The sequence below is a fragment of the Phyllostomus hastatus genome, unplaced genomic scaffold, assembly GCF_019186645.2.
Source record: "Phyllostomus hastatus isolate PE091 unplaced genomic scaffold, TTU_PhHast_1.1 phas_contig_65, whole genome shotgun sequence".
In the NCBI taxonomy this organism is placed as follows: domain Eukaryota; kingdom Metazoa; phylum Chordata; class Mammalia; order Chiroptera; family Phyllostomidae; genus Phyllostomus; species Phyllostomus hastatus.
This window is the reverse complement of record NW_025333932.1, coordinates 10,047,479-10,065,337: the sequence shown is the minus strand read 5'-3', so window position 1 is coordinate 10,065,337 and position 17,859 is coordinate 10,047,479. Positions and strand designations below refer to the sequence as shown.

Sequence of the window (17,859 nt, the reverse complement as noted above, 5' to 3'; positions counted from 1 at the left end):
GGGTTTGATTCCCAGTTGGGGCACATGCCTAGGTTTCAGGTTCAGTCCCCAGTCAAGGTATGTACAAGAGGCACCCAATCAATGTTTCTCTCTGGCATCAAAGTTTTTATCCCTCTTTCTCCTCTTCCCTTCTCCTCTCTAAAATTAATAGGCATGTCCTCAGGTGAGGATTAAAAAAAAAATTATCTGCCACTTTCTGAAAGGAAGAAAAAGAAAGAGACATTTAAACCTAAAACTTCTCTAAAAAATAGTCTTAAAAGCAAAGCATCACAAAACAAAAACAAACCCAAAAGTAAACCATTATTAATTTAGAACATGACACAAAGTTATCTCTGTATTAAGATCAGTCATTTTTATTTACTTGTTCAATGGTCAACAGGGGAATTTATAATAACAATCCTGCCCCTGAAGTGGTTCATGATCTGCAGTCTTTGAGTCTATGCAGACATCTAGAGTGGACAGACAAAATCACTGTGCCAATAACAAATGCAACAATTAAAAATTACTATTATATCCTCTTCCCCAAACATTTAGGGAATCCTTCAGGATACTGGCATAGGTATGGGAATCAGTTGAATTGACTGTGCATTCAGCAAATACTTTTCAGTGGAAACACAAAGCAGGGGCTCATCCCTCCACAACATTTTAGTTCTTTTTTCTTTCCTAAAATCTAGCTCTTTGTGGGAGTTGTTGTGCATGCACCATCTTTGATCATTCTGGTATGGCGAGGCAGAATTGAAAACTATTACTACTCGTCTCATATATGATTCACTATGTGAAAGAGGTAAATAAGATTTTGTTAGTTTCTGACCAGACCACTTCTGATCATTCTCAGGTAAAGTGACACCTTTTAGATCTGAATAAATTGAGGGATTATAATGTAATTTAGGGAATGAATAACAATTTTATCAGTATGAGGATTACATATTTGGACCGAGACCTGTTTTTTAAAGAGTTTGTGGAAATCAATCAAGTACATATGCTCTCATTTAGGGAATGAAAGAGTGAGGCTAAATTATTGATTATCAGTTAAATCTACAGTCCAGACTGCTAGTGGATTAATTGAATTTACTTTTCTTTTTTATCTATGCAAAACATTTTAAATGAGAAACCTGGGGTACTTTTAAAGGCCATTACTTATTTTGTTTTAATTGCCAGGTAATTCCCTGAAAGTACTATCCCAAACACCCTTTGCAATTACTTAAAAATCCCCAAAGTAATTTTTATGTTCCTCAATTCAAAAGAACCACATAATTGTAATTTAATATAAACTCCAGAAAAGGGGGTCAAAGTTTATCCCAAGACAATTACTCTGCTCTGCTCTACACTAAAGATATATGAAAATAATAGGGGGAAATATAATGCACTGGGTATTAAAACCATCAAAATAGGCATGTTAAAATATTCTGTAAGTGGTTAAAAATAATTTGCCCTCTGGGTCCAATGACCATTTGCCAGGGACAAACAAAGTTGAGAAATTTCTATTAAAATATGATTCAGATGGGGGCAATGCAGAGTCTAGTAATGAAGGAAATGCTCTGATATCATTCCCAATTGGTCTTTCATTAGGTCACATGTTCTGGGCACCTTTAAAAGGATCTTAATTGGACTCAGCCAAGCACAGTACCTTCCTGAAGGCTGCAGCTTCTTCCCACCTTGCAGAATAATCCTAGACAGCTTGCAAAATGTGTGATGCATTTGTAGGTACCTGGAAACTTGTCTCCAGTGAAAACTTTGATGATTACATGAAAGAAGTGGGTAAGCAAATGAGTGGTGGGAGGACTGTATTTATACCTTTTCCTCTGGAGAAAGGGGCTGATGGCTGTTTTCCACTCTGAAAGCATTGTCCAGATATGAAATGCTGCTTTCCATATCAAGACTGTAAAAATAACACCTGAGAATCATTTGTTTGTAGAAGCATTGTAGACCAAAGTCACAATGTCAGGTGAACTAATCAATATGAAAAAGGGTCTAAATGGAATTTGTATAGTCTATAGAAATGAAAAGATTTTATTTGATTGCTAAACTTGGGTATCTTTGGTTTACTTGGCTCTTTCCCTGCTTTTCTTGCATAAAAAAAAGCAATAACTTGGACATAAAACCGTATTTATTTCCTAGCATGTAACAATGTCCTTTGACACTGAAAACACTATATTTCTCATGTTCATATAACTTTTAAAGTAAACCTATGTTGACCAATTACTTTACTGTCTTAATGTTAATACGTTAAAAAATGTGGTGGTTTTATGGGAACAAAAATCTTAATTTTAGAGAGCATGTTCCCTAGAGGGCTTAAATAGTTCTTTGACTAGCAAATCCATGGATGCATAGAATTATTGAGTAATTTAAAAGGAGAATATTATATACATAACATACCTCCTCTTTGATAGTGGAGGCTTCTGGGGTTTTAGACACTGCTAACGTTGCCAGTGTGCTGTGCGAAGATTCCTCAGGTAATTAAGGAGGAAAAGCAAGGTTGTAGGGAGGCAGATTCCCACCTTCAGGCTTCTTCACCTTGAAAGCCCCTCTTCCCCCACCCCCATGCATGATCAAGTCATATCCAGGGGGCAAACTGGAAAGAAATTCCACACAATATCTTTATTAGGGGTTATGGTTTACTCCATACATTTTAGTATTTAACCTTCCCCCAAGTCATATAGAATATTTTTGCATGTCTATAAGTGCTGTTTTCCTTGTTTATAGAGAAAGAGGGAAATCAGGAACTTTAGCATGAGTGAGACCTAAGTTTCTAGAATACCAATTAATTTTGATTCAATAAACTAATGTGTGCTGATATAGAAATGCCAAGATTTGAGGCTATTTACCTTCAGATTTTTAAAAACATTTTACACTTTTAATATTTATATTTAAGTTCTTCTACTGTGTTTTAAAATTAGAAAGTATGATGATAGGACAATAAACTAACTCCTGAAACTAGCTACTCTAATTGATAATGGGTAAGCAGGTATTACCTTCATCAGCCAAATAAGAACAGATTCTGGAAAGTGGAGAGTATGATTTTGTCCACGGGTGGCCACTCTGGAATCACACTTGGTGGTGCATCCAGTCACTGTGCTGGCTCACTCCCTGTATTTGGTAACAGAGTCAGGACTTGATGAAGCAACATATTCTCTTCTCCACCAGTGAGCTAAATCAGAGCCTCAGCACCACTTGTTTTCTTCAGTATTTCTCTCTATGATCCCCCTAGCCTGTGGTATTTGTAAGCAACCTTTAGTCAAACCAATAGCTTAGATTGATATACAGGTGTTTAAAAAAATCCAATATATCCATTGACCATAGTAAATTCTGTATCACACATGCAGTGAGTTCAAGTTACTGCTGTGTCAGTTGGGTGGTAAATTGTTCATCCTATACCCTCCACAAGAAAAGTAGATTGCTCTTAGAGAGAGAGAGAGTGAGAGAGAGAGAATTGGAACTTAGGTGACTGGGAATTAAAGTATTGATTACTAAACATAAAATAATGATTTGTTAAATTTTGAGGTTTTTATAATTTATACCTAGATCCTCTTTACCTTTCCTATAATTTTTTGGGAGTCATGTCACCATTCTAAAATGGTATAAATGTAGGAAGCATTTTGCCTGTGGAGAAATTCATCAAAATCTTCATTCTGTGATAGAGTAATGTGAAAAAGTTAACAAACTAGGTGGGCAGCAAGTGCCACGAAATATAAGTTTGGATGCACAAAGAGGTAATTTCTTTTAACTGAGTAACTCTATATGGGCCTCGATATCCTATTGAGAATTCCATCTTTGACTGTGATTAGAACACTTTTATCTAAGAAAAAAAGGTCACAGTGCCCCCAAGTGTTTCATGAATTGAGTGAAATGACAGGTACTGCCTTAATGGCTGTGATGGCTAGTTAATGTGAGAGTGCAGTGGCTTTTTAAAAATACATGTTTCAGCGGACTTCATCTTTGTACATATTCTTGTTGAAATTAATAGTGGGTCTCCTGAGGAGCTGCATCTGACCTGGAGAGGGAAAAGTTAAGGAGCAAATCTATAGCTAATTGCACATCATATGTTTCTTTAAATATTAACCTCTTTACTTGTCTGCAGGAGCTGTTTAAATGAGGCAATTAAGAAACTCACCAGTTTTCCCTACTATGCATGTGCTCCAACTTACACACACACATGCACACATATAGACATACTAAAGCTGTTTCTTAAAGATGTCAGAGAAAATTGTAAACTTGATGTTTCTTCTCTTCCCACCCATAGGCGTAGGCTTTGCCACCAGGAAAGTGGCTGGTATGGCCAAACCCAACATGATCATCAGTGTCAATGGGGATGTGATCACCATTAAATCAGAAAGTACCTTTAAAAACACAGAGATTTCCTTTAAATTGGGCCAGGAATTTGATGAAGTCACAGCAGATGACAGAAAAGTCAAGGTGAGGAATAGGGATTGGAGCAGAGGAAAAGCCTGGCTGCTAAATGACCAACAGCTGCCTCCAAGAAGCCATTCTATAAGGAGCAAAAACCACCTACTACAGGCTGAGGATCCCTGATCTACATCTGAACCGTGTTGCCTTTGATATTTAGTTTGTGAATTTTACTCCTTTTTATAAAGTTGTTATTGTTATTTTAAGAAACAATTTATTTGTCATCCCATATATATTCTTTAAAGATTTTATTTTATTTTTTTTACTGTTAGAGAGGGGGAAATGAGGAATAAGGAGAAGGAGAGAAACATTAATGTGTGAGAGATACATTGATTGGTTGCCTCTCACATGCCCCCAACCGGGGACCTGGCCTGCAACCCAGGCATGTGCCCTGACTGGGAATTGAACCAGTGACTTTTCAGTTCTCAGGCTGGTGCTCAATCCACTGAGCCACACCAGCCAGGACCCATCTATATAATATTTAAGTGGATTAAAGTAACATAATGTTAGGAAATGTTTAAATCACTTATAATACTACCACCTCAACATTAATTTATTACCTATATTCTTTCATAGTATTTTTCAAATGCATATTTGTATATTTTGATCATAATGTATATATAACTTTGTATGCCTTTGTTTTTGACATTCATTTATTTTCTTGTTGCAATATATTCTTGAATTTAGAATCTCTAATGACTTCAAAAGATTCCTTCAAACAAAGGTGATGCATTTTTTATTTCCCTCTACCATGTAAAAATTGTAATCATTTTTTATTGCACCTGCAGAGCATGATAACCTTAGATGGAGGTGCCCTCATACAGGTGCAGAAATGGGATGGAAAGTCAACAACCATAAAGAGAAAGAGAGTGGATGATAAACTTGTGGTGGTGAGTATATTCTAGCTGCTAGATTCTACTTCTAAGCCATCTTTTTTTTAAAGATTTTATTTATTTATTTTTAGAGATAGAGCAGGGGAGGAGAAAGAGCAGGAGAGAAACATCAGTGTGTGGTTGCCTCTCGCATGCTTCCTACTGGGGACCTGGCCTGCAACCCAGGCATGTGCCCTGACTAGGAGTCAAACTGGTAATCCTTTGGTTTGTGGGTCAGCACTTTATTCACTGAGCCACACCAGCCAGGACTAGGCCATCTTATAATTATCATTCGGCCTAAGCAAACAGATATTTGCTCTTGCTTATGTAGAACAAAAAGTGATTCTCTTGGGTTCATGGTTTCATAATTGGTCTTCATGCTTACAGCTCAGCCTGGGCATGCTGTCTACCAGGAAGCATTCCCTGACCCCTCAAAGCATGCACCATGTGGTATTATGCATTTCCTTTTATTTCTTACTCCCCATCAACATTGTAAAGTTACTTAAGGGAAAGACTTGTATCTTTTTGGTCTTTATATCTTCCTAATTTGTTACAACATCAGGTATACATAGCAGCCCAGAACAAATATCTTTCAAATGAGTATTGTTTCCTTCCCAACACTGAAGGAGACAATAAACAAACTCATGACTGACCAAGAATTTTTTTGTGTCTAGGAATGTATCATGAAAGGAGTCACTTCTACCCGAGTTTATGAAAGAGCATAAACCAAGGGACACTGAACTGGATGGAAATTTGCATCGAACTCTATACCATTCTGTTGGATATGTTGTCCAAACATACATTGCTACTTTTCACTAATGAGCAAGCAACTAATTTTTTGCCAATCTGATTTTATTCAATGTGATTTCATTTCATTGGTTAAATAAAATGTTTTAGAGTTAGAAGGTGATGTAATGATTTATTCATTGGGCCAGAGAATTTCTTACTTATAACTGAGAGAAATAGAAAACCATGTTATTGCTTTGTTTCTGGTTTAAGCAATGTAATTTTTCATAAATAATCCAAGGTAAAAATTAATATTCATGTATTTTCCATTAAGTAGAAATTGATAAACATGTTATTATGGAATATGAAGTTCTTCAGTGTATCTTCAGTCAAGTAACTCTTGCAGAGACCTAAGATAGTTTAAAAAGTACAGTAATTTCCCCTTCATCCATGAGGGATACATTCCAAGAACTCCCAGTGGATGCCTGAAACCACAAAGAGTATTGAATTCAATATATGCTATGTTTTTTCTATACATCCATAATTATGATAAAGTTTAATTTATAAATTAGGCACAATAGAGATGAATAGAAACTGATAATAAAATACAATTATAACACCGTACTGTAATAGAAGTTTTGTGAATTTGACATCATTAAGTAAAATTAGGCTTACTTGAACACAAACACCATGATACTGTGATATATGATCTGACAATCAAGATGGCTACTGAGTAGCTAATGGATGGGGATACAAGGGGACAATTCACATCCCAGATGGAATAGAGAAGAACATTGTGAGATGTCATCAAGCTCCTCAGAATTGCATGCAGTTTATAACAGATGAATTGCTTACTTCTGGAATTTTCCATTTAACATTTTCCTACTGCAGTTGGCCTTGGATACCCAAAACTGTGAAAAGTGAAACCATGGTTAAGGGGGGTGACGGCCTTAGAAGATTTTGTGGGCTCAGTTCCAGAGCACCTCAGTAAAACAAGGACAGCAATAAAGCAAATCATGAATTTTTGGTTTCCCAGTGCATATACAAATTATGTTTATACTCTTAAGTGTGTAATGACATTATGTCTAAAAAGATGTATATACCTTAATTTAAAAACTCTTTACTGCTGAAGAATGCTAACCATTATCTGGGCCTTTAGTGAGTTGTAATCTTATTGTTGGGGCAGAGTCTTGCCCTAGTAACATGAGAGTTGACTAACCACAGGTCACCATAACAAATAGAATAATAATAATGAAAAAGTTTGAAATATTGTGAGAACTGCTGAAATGTGACCCAGAGACACAATCTGAGCAGATATTATTGGAAAAATGGTGCCTACATGATCCAGACACTGGCCCTCAGTGCCTGTGTCATTATGGATGAAATGAGACATTCACACAGACTACCGAGTCCAGTGGAGGAAAAGGGACAGCATGACTTTTCTCTCAAGGGGAGCAAAAGCCTTGGCCCTTGCCGTGACCACCTTTATTGGGTTTCTCGGCACATAACATGATGGTCCTCATTTACTATGCACAGATTCACTTTTGGTGGTTACCTTTTACAGAAAACAAAGGAGCCAATACCGCTAATCATATTACAAAAGAGGGATATTTGCAAATGAAAAAGCAAAAGTGGTTGAACCGATTACATTCATCCTTGGAAGATTTAGCATGGATTTTAGGAAGTTACTTTGCAGTAAATGTCCTCAATTCAGGGTGAGGGAGTTTTTTAACAAGAGCAAGACTCAAAGCAGCCTAGGCACCTTGCAGGCCTGATTCCCCACAGCAGAACCTATCTGCAGGCATGGGCCCTGTGCATCTCCGAGTGGGAGCTGGGCCCATGCCATGCAGAATGGTCTCCTACACTTACAGACTTGCCCAACAAAAGGTTGCCACAAACCTTCAGTTTCTAAAATATACACAATATATGTGAAGTGCAACAAAACAAATGCAGCTGGCCCAGGTGCTGTTATTCACACCTACCAGTCCTGTAGCAATGAGAGAGAAAAGTAGAGTAGCAATGCACATCACAGAAAAAGATTTCTAGGCTGCAACTTTTAGTCTGAAAAATTATTGGTAAACCAAGCTATCTCTGGAGTCTTGAGAATTGAGTGCAAATAATTACAAAATACTCATTCCAGAAATCATGTGACAGCCTTGTAATCAGTAGTGATGCAAATGTCCTCAAAGTGGTTTCCAAGTTTTTCTCACCAGTGGAATTTTTTATTCAAATAAAAACCCTATGGAATTCCAATATATAACACAAACAAAAATGATAAGGAGACTTTTCAGGTAGGTGTGTGTCTGTGTGCATGTTAGTTATTTCTTCTGCCTTGTAGAAACTTTGAGGCACCCCTCCAGAACATTGGAGTTCCATGTACATAGAATGAAAAGTTTAAATTACATACTTACATTTTACAGTAAGCCAACATCTGTTAAAATATCAACATTTGTTGATATAATTGTGTTTGTGATACTTCTTTTAAAAATATGTCCATTATTTTCTGAACACCTATCCTATGTATAACACCAACATATCAACAGGCCAAAAGATAAGTTACTGATCATAAGAATTTAGCTAAAATATAGAAACAATCCAAGTGTTGCACAACAAATGAATGGATAGCATAATATGGTTTATTTATACAGTGGAATATTAAGAGTTAAAGGAAATTCTGAGATATACTACAACATGAATTAAGCTTGAGGACATGCTGAGTGAAATAAAACAGTTACACAAACAAAAACCCCCACCACATACTGCATGATTCCACTCACATACTTAGAGTAATAAAAATCATAGAGACAGGATATAGAATGGTGGTTATCAGGGGCTGGGGGAAAAAAAGAAAAGGGGGTTATTTTTTAATGGGAACAGAATTTCAGTTTTGCAAGATGAAAAGTATTCTGGAGATGGATGGTGGGGATGGTTGCACAATAATATGAATGTATTTAATACCACTGAATGGTATTGGTTAAGGTACTTAATTTTATGTTATATGTATTTTACCACAATGAAAAATTTAGAAAAAAAAAATCCAGTATGGTCCAGGTTAAATATTATACATATAGCAATAAATTATGAAACATATTTCTGAAAACTTTCATAGTTTCTGATAGTAATTTTACCAGTGTGCCTCACCATTGGAGAATGTATTATATTAAAATAAAAATTTATTAAAAATAATTTAATATCTAAGATATCACAGGAAAGAAAGTTTATGTAGACAATGAGATATTGTAGAAGCATATAAAATGAGATAACAAAGAAATAATCATTGAAATCATTATAAAAATAAAACATGTAACTGTTCTATAACAAATTACTGTATTCTAGTTCTTTTATTAGGATGAACAATTAAGAACATTCTAACTTGAAACATTAATACTTGAGGAAATGGTTTGGTGTTTGTTTTTTGTTTTAAATTTTATTTTAATCGTTGTTCAAGTACAGCTTTCTGTCCTTTATTCCCATCCCAGCCCACCCACTGGTTTGTTAGTTTTTTATGCTCAAACAAAGGTGCCAAAGGCTGGCAGTGGCAGCAGTGTCACCAGCAGGGAACTGTCTTGGTTGAAGATGGAGACTTACATGATCGTAATGAGACACTGAGCTAAGATAAGAGAGGCAGAGAATCCCTGAAGACCCTTCATACAAGCAGGGCAGGTGAGAACAATGTATTCAAACCTTATCACTAGTCACTGTTAGAGAGACAAGGATCAGTAAGGAGGACAACTGTCAGTCATAAAGAAGAGAACACTGCTTATTCCGTTTGTCATTCATTCATCAAACATTTATTGAGCACCTGCAATGTACCAGGCAGTGTCTTAGGGATACAGAGGTGACTAAGAAATAATTTTCTTTGCTTGATAAATTCACAAAGTAGTTCAGGGGACAGTGGGAGGTTAATTCTTGGCAATACTATAAGAAAAGTTCTCTAAGAAACTTCTGTTAAAATAAGGTTGTATCACATGATAGAAATCAACTAGCTCTGAGCCAGTGTCACAGAGATTTTGGCAATGGATCTGGAAAGATGGGTGATGCAGTGGTGCATGCAGGGCTAATATCCTATGTTGCATGTAATTGGTTGTTGTGAGAGTTCAAATTCATCATTTGGGTGAAAGCTATTTACAAAGGCATACTGACTATGAAGGTTTAAGGTGCAAGTCACAAACTTAGACACAAAATTGTTTAAATAATCATGGAGTTTATCAATTCATATAACAAGAATTTCAGAAATGAAGTGGCCTCAGTTCCTCTCTGCTTTGGACCCTGCCATTCTCAGTTTTGGCTTTATCTTTGAGTTGGTAACACAAGAAAGCAAACTGTGTAGAGGCAAAGGGACACTACCCCTCTGGCTCTCTCCAAGGGGTAAAGACATTTGATAGAAGTCGAAATTTTACTCTCCCACTTGCCTCACGAGCCTTCTGAGTGCTAAAATTGGCCACAGGATTGATTTCTGGCAGGGTAATTAAAGAAAGGATGGTTACACCAATGGAAGACCTTTTTCCCACTAGCCTACTGGCAAACACATGCAGTCATGTATGTTTGCTGTCTTTCAGAAGAGAGTGCACACACACCTATTACCAGTTAGGCAAGATCTAGTCAAGTGCTCTTCATTAGAACCTCATCTTTGAGGACATTTTCAACTGTGAAGGCACTTACCTTGAGCCCAGGTCTTAGTTTCCTGAAACTAACTCTAAGAAGTTTGCTTCCTGTTTTGCCTTCCTGATATTTTAATAAGTATTCTGACTATTAAGACACTGCATTATAAATTTACTTTTTATATGTTTTCATCAAAAGAAGTTCTTTAGCCTACTTAATTTATAAACTTGTGGTGCCAAAACATCAACAACCTTCTTAAAAAATTTGTTTTTTTAACAAAGAGATGGTTTGAATAAATATTTCTATGAATTGAAGTAATATTTAACACAGGCAGAAAATAGTATGAATATTCTTCTGATTTTCCAGCCTTCATCAAAACAACTGGAGCTCAGAGCTGTGACACAAATCTGCAGCCTCTGACTCAACTCCTTTTTAGTAAACACAGTACCTGCAAAGTTCACTTCCACTACTTGGGTTGCAGATGATTTCAGACATAAATGCACAAAGATTTAAATTATCTGCTTCTTTGTCCTTAGAATGCATGTATCAAAATACTATATCTCCTCTGAAAACTTTCCTTCACAATTTCAAGTGGTGTTTTTTAAAATTGAGCTTACTTTGTAAGCCTAAAAGATGAATTTTACAATCATTAGCCCTACCACCATTTTTTAGCTTAAATCACAGAACACTAATTAATGATAATTGTTACTTTTCTTCCCTGTTCACAATCGCTCTTGATGAAGAACAATGATAAAATTAATGATAGCCCACACCTCACTCCAAGCAATTATCAGTTCATCAACCCTGCAAGGAAGGGAGGGGAAGATATTATTTTAATGAAGAGAGTTCTCTGATAATGTGATTTGTCCAAACAAAAAACCAGCTGAGGTGTGGCCAAGTAAGATGTCCTTGTATCAGGAGAGACAACACCTCAGTCAGGTGTTTGTTAGACATCTCTCAGGAGATTCCTTCAGCATTGCCTAGATATTAATTCAAAAGGCCAATATCTATGGAAAATTATTTCCATTCCACAAGTTACATTTATCAGGTGGACCTGGGATATAACTCTGTTTGCCAGAAGCTATAATCATCGACCTAAATTCAACTTCCCATGTTAATTTTCTGCTTCTTAATTTGGAGGTAGACAAAATGACTCAATGTTGATGCCTGGACTCTTTGGTCTTGCTGCTACTCATTGGCCATTTCAAAAGAGTCATGTGATGAAGATGTGTTTTAAATGAAAATGCTGTAGCACTGTGTTGCCTATGGCTCTTTGGCTTCTGGTTGTGAGTGCCTCTTCTCTGCAAGCTTTCCATCATGATCGAGCCCTTTTTGGGAACTTGGAAACTGGAATCCAGTGAAAACTTTGAGGAATACTTGGAACAACTAGGTGAGAAATACCATTGCAAGGTTTGGAAACTGGCCACATATTTTGTGATGGGGTTGAGTTTGTACTTTACCATGAGTGACCTGAGAGTACATTCGCATGAGATTAATAAAGTTTATGTAGTTACTTTTGCTTTTTTATTACTAGTAATAATTCTCTGTTCTGGGAATACTATGTTTACATATACTTCTTTCTAGTCATCATTCATATATTTAAGTCCATTTATCCTTAATAAAAATATTTGAAGAAATATTTTGAAAATAACCTCTTCATAAAACTTCTCTTCAGCTTGATTATTTCATCAAATAGCTTTTCCAAGCTTCAAATGTATAGATACTAATAACTATCTATAATTAAATTTATCAACTAAATTTGTTTCAAGGTCTGCTTTAAGTTGTAACTTCAAAAGAGAAATAACAACAAAGTTCAGTTGGTTAATTTTTAGAGTTTGATAACTGTGGAAGATATTTTTAAAACATTGTTTTGAAGAATTTCAAATTTTCCATCGGAGAAATGAAACACTTTTCCTCATTAAATATCTCACCATTGGCTATTTCTCAGACATATGAACCCTACCTATCCTTGAGCTCTTACCCAAGTTGTGTAAACATCTATTACAGTGGCTTGGGTTTATAGCAGCTAAACTATTTTTTAATAATGCTAGAAGAACTGCTAATTAAGAAATTTTAATGTTTAATTAAGAGAAACTTCCCTTGCTATAATAAATCTTATATAAAGTGATAAAGTGAAGAATTTTTTAACTTACTTTTTTATTATATTTTGTTTTATTGTTTAATTTTAAGTTGGACTTCATTCAACTCCTTTCTTTTAAAAAAAATTTATTGTTCAAGTACAGTTGCTCCATTCCCCCCACATACACACATAATTTCCCCTCCATTCCAGCCATCTCCACCTCCCACCCTCCATCCTACCCCCCTTTGGCTTTGTCCATGTGTCCTTTACAGTTGTTCCTGAAAACCCTTCCCCCACTTCCCCCATTATCCCCTCCCACCTCCTCTCTGGTTACTGTCAGTTTGTTCTTAATTTCAATGTCCCTGGTTATATTTTCCTTTCTTGTTTGTTTTGTTGCTTAGGTTCCACTTATAAGTGAGATTATATGGTATTTGTCTTTCACCACCTGGCTTATTTCACTTAACATAATGCTTTCCAGTTCCATCCATGCTGTCGCAAAGGATAGGACCTCCTTCTTTCTTTCTGGTGGGTAGTATTCCATTGTTTAAATGTACCATAGTTTTTTTTATCCATTCATTTACTGATGGGCATTTAGGTTGCCCATCCAGCACTTAGCTATTGTAAATTGTACTGCCATGAACACTGGGGTGCATAGGTTCTTTTGAATTGGTGTTTTGGGATGCTTAGGGTATATTCCCAGCAGTGGAATTGCTGGGTCAAAAGCCAGTTCTATTTTTAGTTTTCTAAGGAAATTCCATACTGTTTTCCACAGTGGGTGCACCAGTCTGCAATGCAACATAAGAAGTCAATGTGCTCATAATACAATATTTGTAATTTTTCATAATCTGTATTAACTTCTTGGGGAATAATTAAAAAATATTTTTCTATCTCTTCATGGATTCATAAACTCACCTGTTTTGAGCTTAAATTTGGGGGTATCTAAGAAACTTGGGACTTCTGGCAAAAGGGTTTGTGTTGGTTGGGAGCTGGACTTAGGCAGAGGCAAGAGGGCCTAACAGCTGAGAACCTACTATGTGCACCACTTACAACGTAAGCCCTTCTACTTCACCTGTCACACACACACCTGTTAGGTAAGTCCTATAGCTGTGCACATTTGACTATTGAGATAACATGCCAAAGCTGGCAAAGTTGGAGCTTGGGCTAAAGCCAACAACATCACCCTTCCTTCTTCTGGGACACATGTTTAACACTGTTCCTCTGAAGTCAGATCGTCCTTTCATCCCATAATCTGAACGTGAAATGAGTCTGATTTTGATGCTGATTTTGAGTCAGCTCTTCTGGACATTCTGTAGAGGTCAAGTTGGACAATGGACCAACATGAACAATAGGGCTAGGTTCTCAGCCAAATGGTTGTTTGCCACCTCCTCAGCAAGATGGTATTGAACCTGCAAATGAGACAGGTGCTTGAACTTTTTAAGTCATGTTCTTTTAAAGCAGTTTAGGTACGTTGAAGATTGTATTTCTTGATTTTTTAGAAAAAATGCTAAAATTCATAAAAAATTAGAAAATGTGTGTTTAAGTCTCAGCTCTGCTACCACCAGACACATCACTTAGAGTGATCCTTCCAAACTTTCTGGGCCCATGGATCCTCATCTCCAGAATGAGGATAATGACATCCTTTATACCAACCAGCATCTGATTACCTGAAAGGCATTATACAAATACTCACTTTAGATGAAGCATAGCCTCAAAAAATGAAGTTAGCTTTGCAAAATAACAAGCATAATTACCAGACATACCTTCTGATTGGGAGAGTCTGGCTCGATTCACCTATGACAGAGAACATTGAAGAAATTACCTCACATCATCCAAAATATCAATGGGGGAAGCATGCATTATTTTTAAATTGCTTCCAAAATAATTGTTAGCACTTTTTCCTAAATGTCTTAAGAAAGGCTGCTGCTTTCTCTGTGTTACAGGAGTGCCTGTTACAATCCGGCACCTAGCCGCATTAGAGAAGCCAAAAATCAGTATTAGCACCAATGGGGATAAGGTGAGCATCAAAACAGAGAGCTCTTTCAAGAACTTTGAGATCTCCTTCAAGCTAGGGGAAGAGTTTGATGAAACCACAGCAGATAACCGGAAAGTGAAGGTAAGAGCTAAATCATCCTGATGTTTCCCAAACAGGAAAAACCAAGAAGGTGGTTGGGAAAGGTTTATTCATACCTAATTTGATTAATTACCAAGTCAGCCAGGACTTGTTTTATTCATTAATGTTGTACATCTTTAATGCCAGTCTTTTTGTAAATCATTCTGATGTTTAACAGAGGCAAAAAATTTAACATGTTTTTCACCTTTTTTCAGATCTCTCTTTGCCATTGTATTAAAAAGCTTATAGAGGAAAACAATAATCCACAAATAGTTTGTGTATCATTTGGTAGAGAAGGGCATTAACTGAACGCTGTCTTGAGACTTGTCTAGTTTTATAGTACTAAATTACAACAGGAACTGAAGTGAGGATTTTGGAGGAAAAATTTCAAAAGAGAGATTAAAAAGTAGTCTTATGTAGGTTAGAATGGAGTGAACTGCTATTTCTAACTGATTCCTTTACGCATTTATAGAGCATCATAACACTAGATGATGACTCACTGGTCCATGTCCAAAAATGGCTTGGCAAAGAGACAACAATCAAAAGACACATTGTAGATGGAAAAATGGTAGCGGTGAGTTTTCTCTAAATGAAACTTTTTAGATGCTCCTATTTGAAGTAGGCCTCTCAAGTTACTCCGTTGCTCTGCCTGCATCCCAATTTGAGGGTCTGGGGAAGGGGGGCACAGAAAGCTTAACCTGTCAACTACCAGCTCTAACAAATCCCTCTTTGCTTTTAGAAACATACCATGAATAATGTTGTCAGCACACGAGTCTACAAAAAAGCATGAGGAAAGTGTCTACATCAGAGAAAACATGCTCACTAACCGAAAATGGGAGCTTGATGAAGATATGCCTCAGGGCCAATGATTTTTAAAATTGCTTCATAAAAATTTGCTCAATAAAAGCATCAAATTCAGTGTAGTTTGGAGCTGTGTGATATTGAGAGTTAGGAACAATCTGATAAATTGGTGGGGCAAGAAGCTACTTGCCTGTGGTGTGATTGTAAGTGCACTAATATTCTCTTTGTCTTCTACCCACCTGACTTCTACAGTCTGGAGTTCTCCCCAGGGGAACAGTTCCATTTAGATTAGGGCATCTGTCAAATGGTGCTCTATGGAAATTCATGTGACCTCTAAGGGGGAAATGTTGTAATCCTTGGAAGCTGCTTTGGGCAACACAGGTGGTGAAAATAGACATTGCTAGCTTTTTATTTTTGCAGAAAGCTGGCTCCACTTAAAGCAGTTAGGATGGATGGATGGATGGATGGATGTATACATAGATGTATACTTGGATAGATAAATAGGTAGATAACAAAATAGAGCCTGGAAATCATACACTGTGGTTGAATTATTATAGAAGAACATTTAAAAACAATTATTGTCTTCCTTACCCATAAACCCACTTAAAATAACTAGGCTACTGCATCTGCTACCACTTTTACAATGCAGTCTTTGCAGAACTATATTTCATTAAATGCCAGCCCTGAATTTCTAAATGCTCAGTAAGAATACAATTATTGAAGCTACACAAAGTCCTTTAAGAATTTAACTAAGTACTGTCACTAGGAAGTACTTTTAGGGCTCAGAGCAAAACCTAGCAATAGAGGTAAAATTAAAAGGTAAATCCTAAAAAACTGAGAATGTTTGTAGCAGTGGGAAGAGAAAAGGAGAAAAAAATAGGTATTGTGTTGCATCTTAAATTAAAAAAAATAAATAATAGTTGGTCAAAAATAAGTCTGGAGTTGTGTTTAATGGGTGCTTAAATAGAATATCCATGTCATTTGTCGTGTATACTGGTGGAAAGTAAAATTGGAAAGGGTCACTATCAGTGATTACACCTGGATGAGAGGCATAGACTGGAACTATCCTGGGCAAACTTGGAGGGGAGTCATCATGGTTAGGACAAAATTGAAGGGTAATGTGCAGGACTGAGTATGGAGTTGGGACCAGAACTGAACCCCCACACAGAAAGAAACTAGGGCTGTCAGATGAAATCGTGAAGACCTCTGAGCATACAGCTGAAGTGACAGCCTTGGTGGTGGTCACACAGCTGCCAGATGTAAACAATGACATTCATTCCCACATGACTTGTCCTTGCTGGTTCTTCCCTAAAGGGCTCAACTATGTACAAAATGTAACCATGTCTGCTCTCCAAAAGTCAACGAGGGTTTTAACCCCCAAGGTAATGTCCTGTTCACAAAAGGGTCACAACTCCTTAATTAGAGGACAGCTGCCTTAGTAACACCCCAGTTAAGGATTGAGGCTGTGTTCTACAATCATCAGGGAGAAGACATTCTAAAAAATACTAGGCTTATTTTATTCAAATCTTTGGCTTTGCAGAAGCATAATTAAGAAGAGAATAGTACAGTTCTGCATTTCCCAGACTTATTTCTCCTCTCATAAATGTAAGAGGTCAAAGCACAAGAAACAGAATCCTGATGTTGGGTCTTTATTTGCTTAGATTTTTATTGTTGTTCAAGTACAGTTGTCTCCATTTCCCCACACAACTTCCTTCCATCCCAGCCATCTCCACCTCCCATCTTCAATCCTAACCCCCTTGACAACCCTTCCCCTTTTCCCCCCATTATGCCCCTCTCACCTCCCGTCTAGTTACTGTCATTTTGTTCTTAATTCCATTGTCTGTGGTTATATATTGCTTGCTTGTTTTTTTGTTGATTAGGTTCCACTTATAGGTGAGATCATATGGTATTTGTCTTTCACTGCCTGGCTTATTTCACTTAACATAATGCTTTCCAGTTCCATCCATGCTGTCGCAAAGGACAGCACCTCCTTCTTTCTTTCTGGTGGGTAGTATTCCATTGTGTAAATGTACCATAGTTTTTTTTATCCATTTATTTACTGTTGGGCACTTAGGTTGCTTCCAACACTTGGCTATTTAGTAGGTGGCATCAAACATAACACTCTTGAGGAAATCATTCATTCAATAAGTTCTTACTCAGCCACCACTGTCTGTTCATGCTGTATTGGGTGCTAGAACACAGCATATAGGTTAGACATGGAGTTCACAACTGTCTTCTGATGTTACAAGCAACAGAGGCATCAA

At 36.8% G+C, this 17,859-nt stretch overlaps 2 protein-coding genes across 2 annotated transcripts; both read left to right on the top strand.

The window, feature by feature from the left end:
• Nucleotides 1–1,603: 1,603 nt before the first annotated feature.
• LOC123825851 (fatty acid-binding protein, adipocyte) lies at nt 1,604–6,178 on the top strand. The gene is made up of 4 exons (XM_045849519.1): nt 1,604–1,758; nt 4,241–4,413; nt 5,193–5,294; nt 5,951–6,178. Exons 1-4 carry the CDS (start codon nt 1,686–1,688, stop codon nt 5,999–6,001), a joined length of 399 nt encoding a protein of 132 aa, XP_045705475.1. The 5' UTR covers nt 1,604–1,685; the 3' UTR covers nt 6,002–6,178.
• A 5,743-nt stretch (nt 6,179–11,921) lies between these two features.
• On the top strand, nt 11,922–15,584 carry LOC123825852 (fatty acid-binding protein 9-like). Its single transcript, XM_045849520.1, has 4 exons — nt 11,922–11,994; nt 14,625–14,797; nt 15,267–15,368; nt 15,534–15,584. The coding sequence occupies exons 1-4, from the start codon at nt 11,922–11,924 to the stop codon at nt 15,582–15,584; spliced, it is 399 nt and encodes a 132-aa protein (XP_045705476.1).
• Nucleotides 15,585–17,859: the final 2,275 nt, after the last annotated feature.

Coding starts and splice junctions, on each gene's coding strand:
- LOC123825852 (XM_045849520.1), top strand. CDS start 11,922: ATGATCGAGCCCTTTTTGGGAACTTGGAAACTGGAATCCAGTGAAAAC. Junction 14,798..15,266: donor CAGATAACCGGAAAGTGAAG/GTAAGAGCTAAA, acceptor ACGCATTTATAG/AGCATCATAACACTAGATGA. Junction 15,369..15,533: donor TAGATGGAAAAATGGTAGCG/GTGAGTTTTCTC, acceptor CTTTGCTTTTAG/AAACATACCATGAATAATGT.
- LOC123825851 (XM_045849519.1), top strand. CDS start 1,686: ATGTGTGATGCATTTGTAGGTACCTGGAAACTTGTCTCCAGTGAAAAC. Junction 4,414..5,192: donor CAGATGACAGAAAAGTCAAG/GTGAGGAATAGG, acceptor TTGCACCTGCAG/AGCATGATAACCTTAGATGG. Junction 5,295..5,950: donor TGGATGATAAACTTGTGGTG/GTGAGTATATTC, acceptor TTTTGTGTCTAG/GAATGTATCATGAAAGGAGT.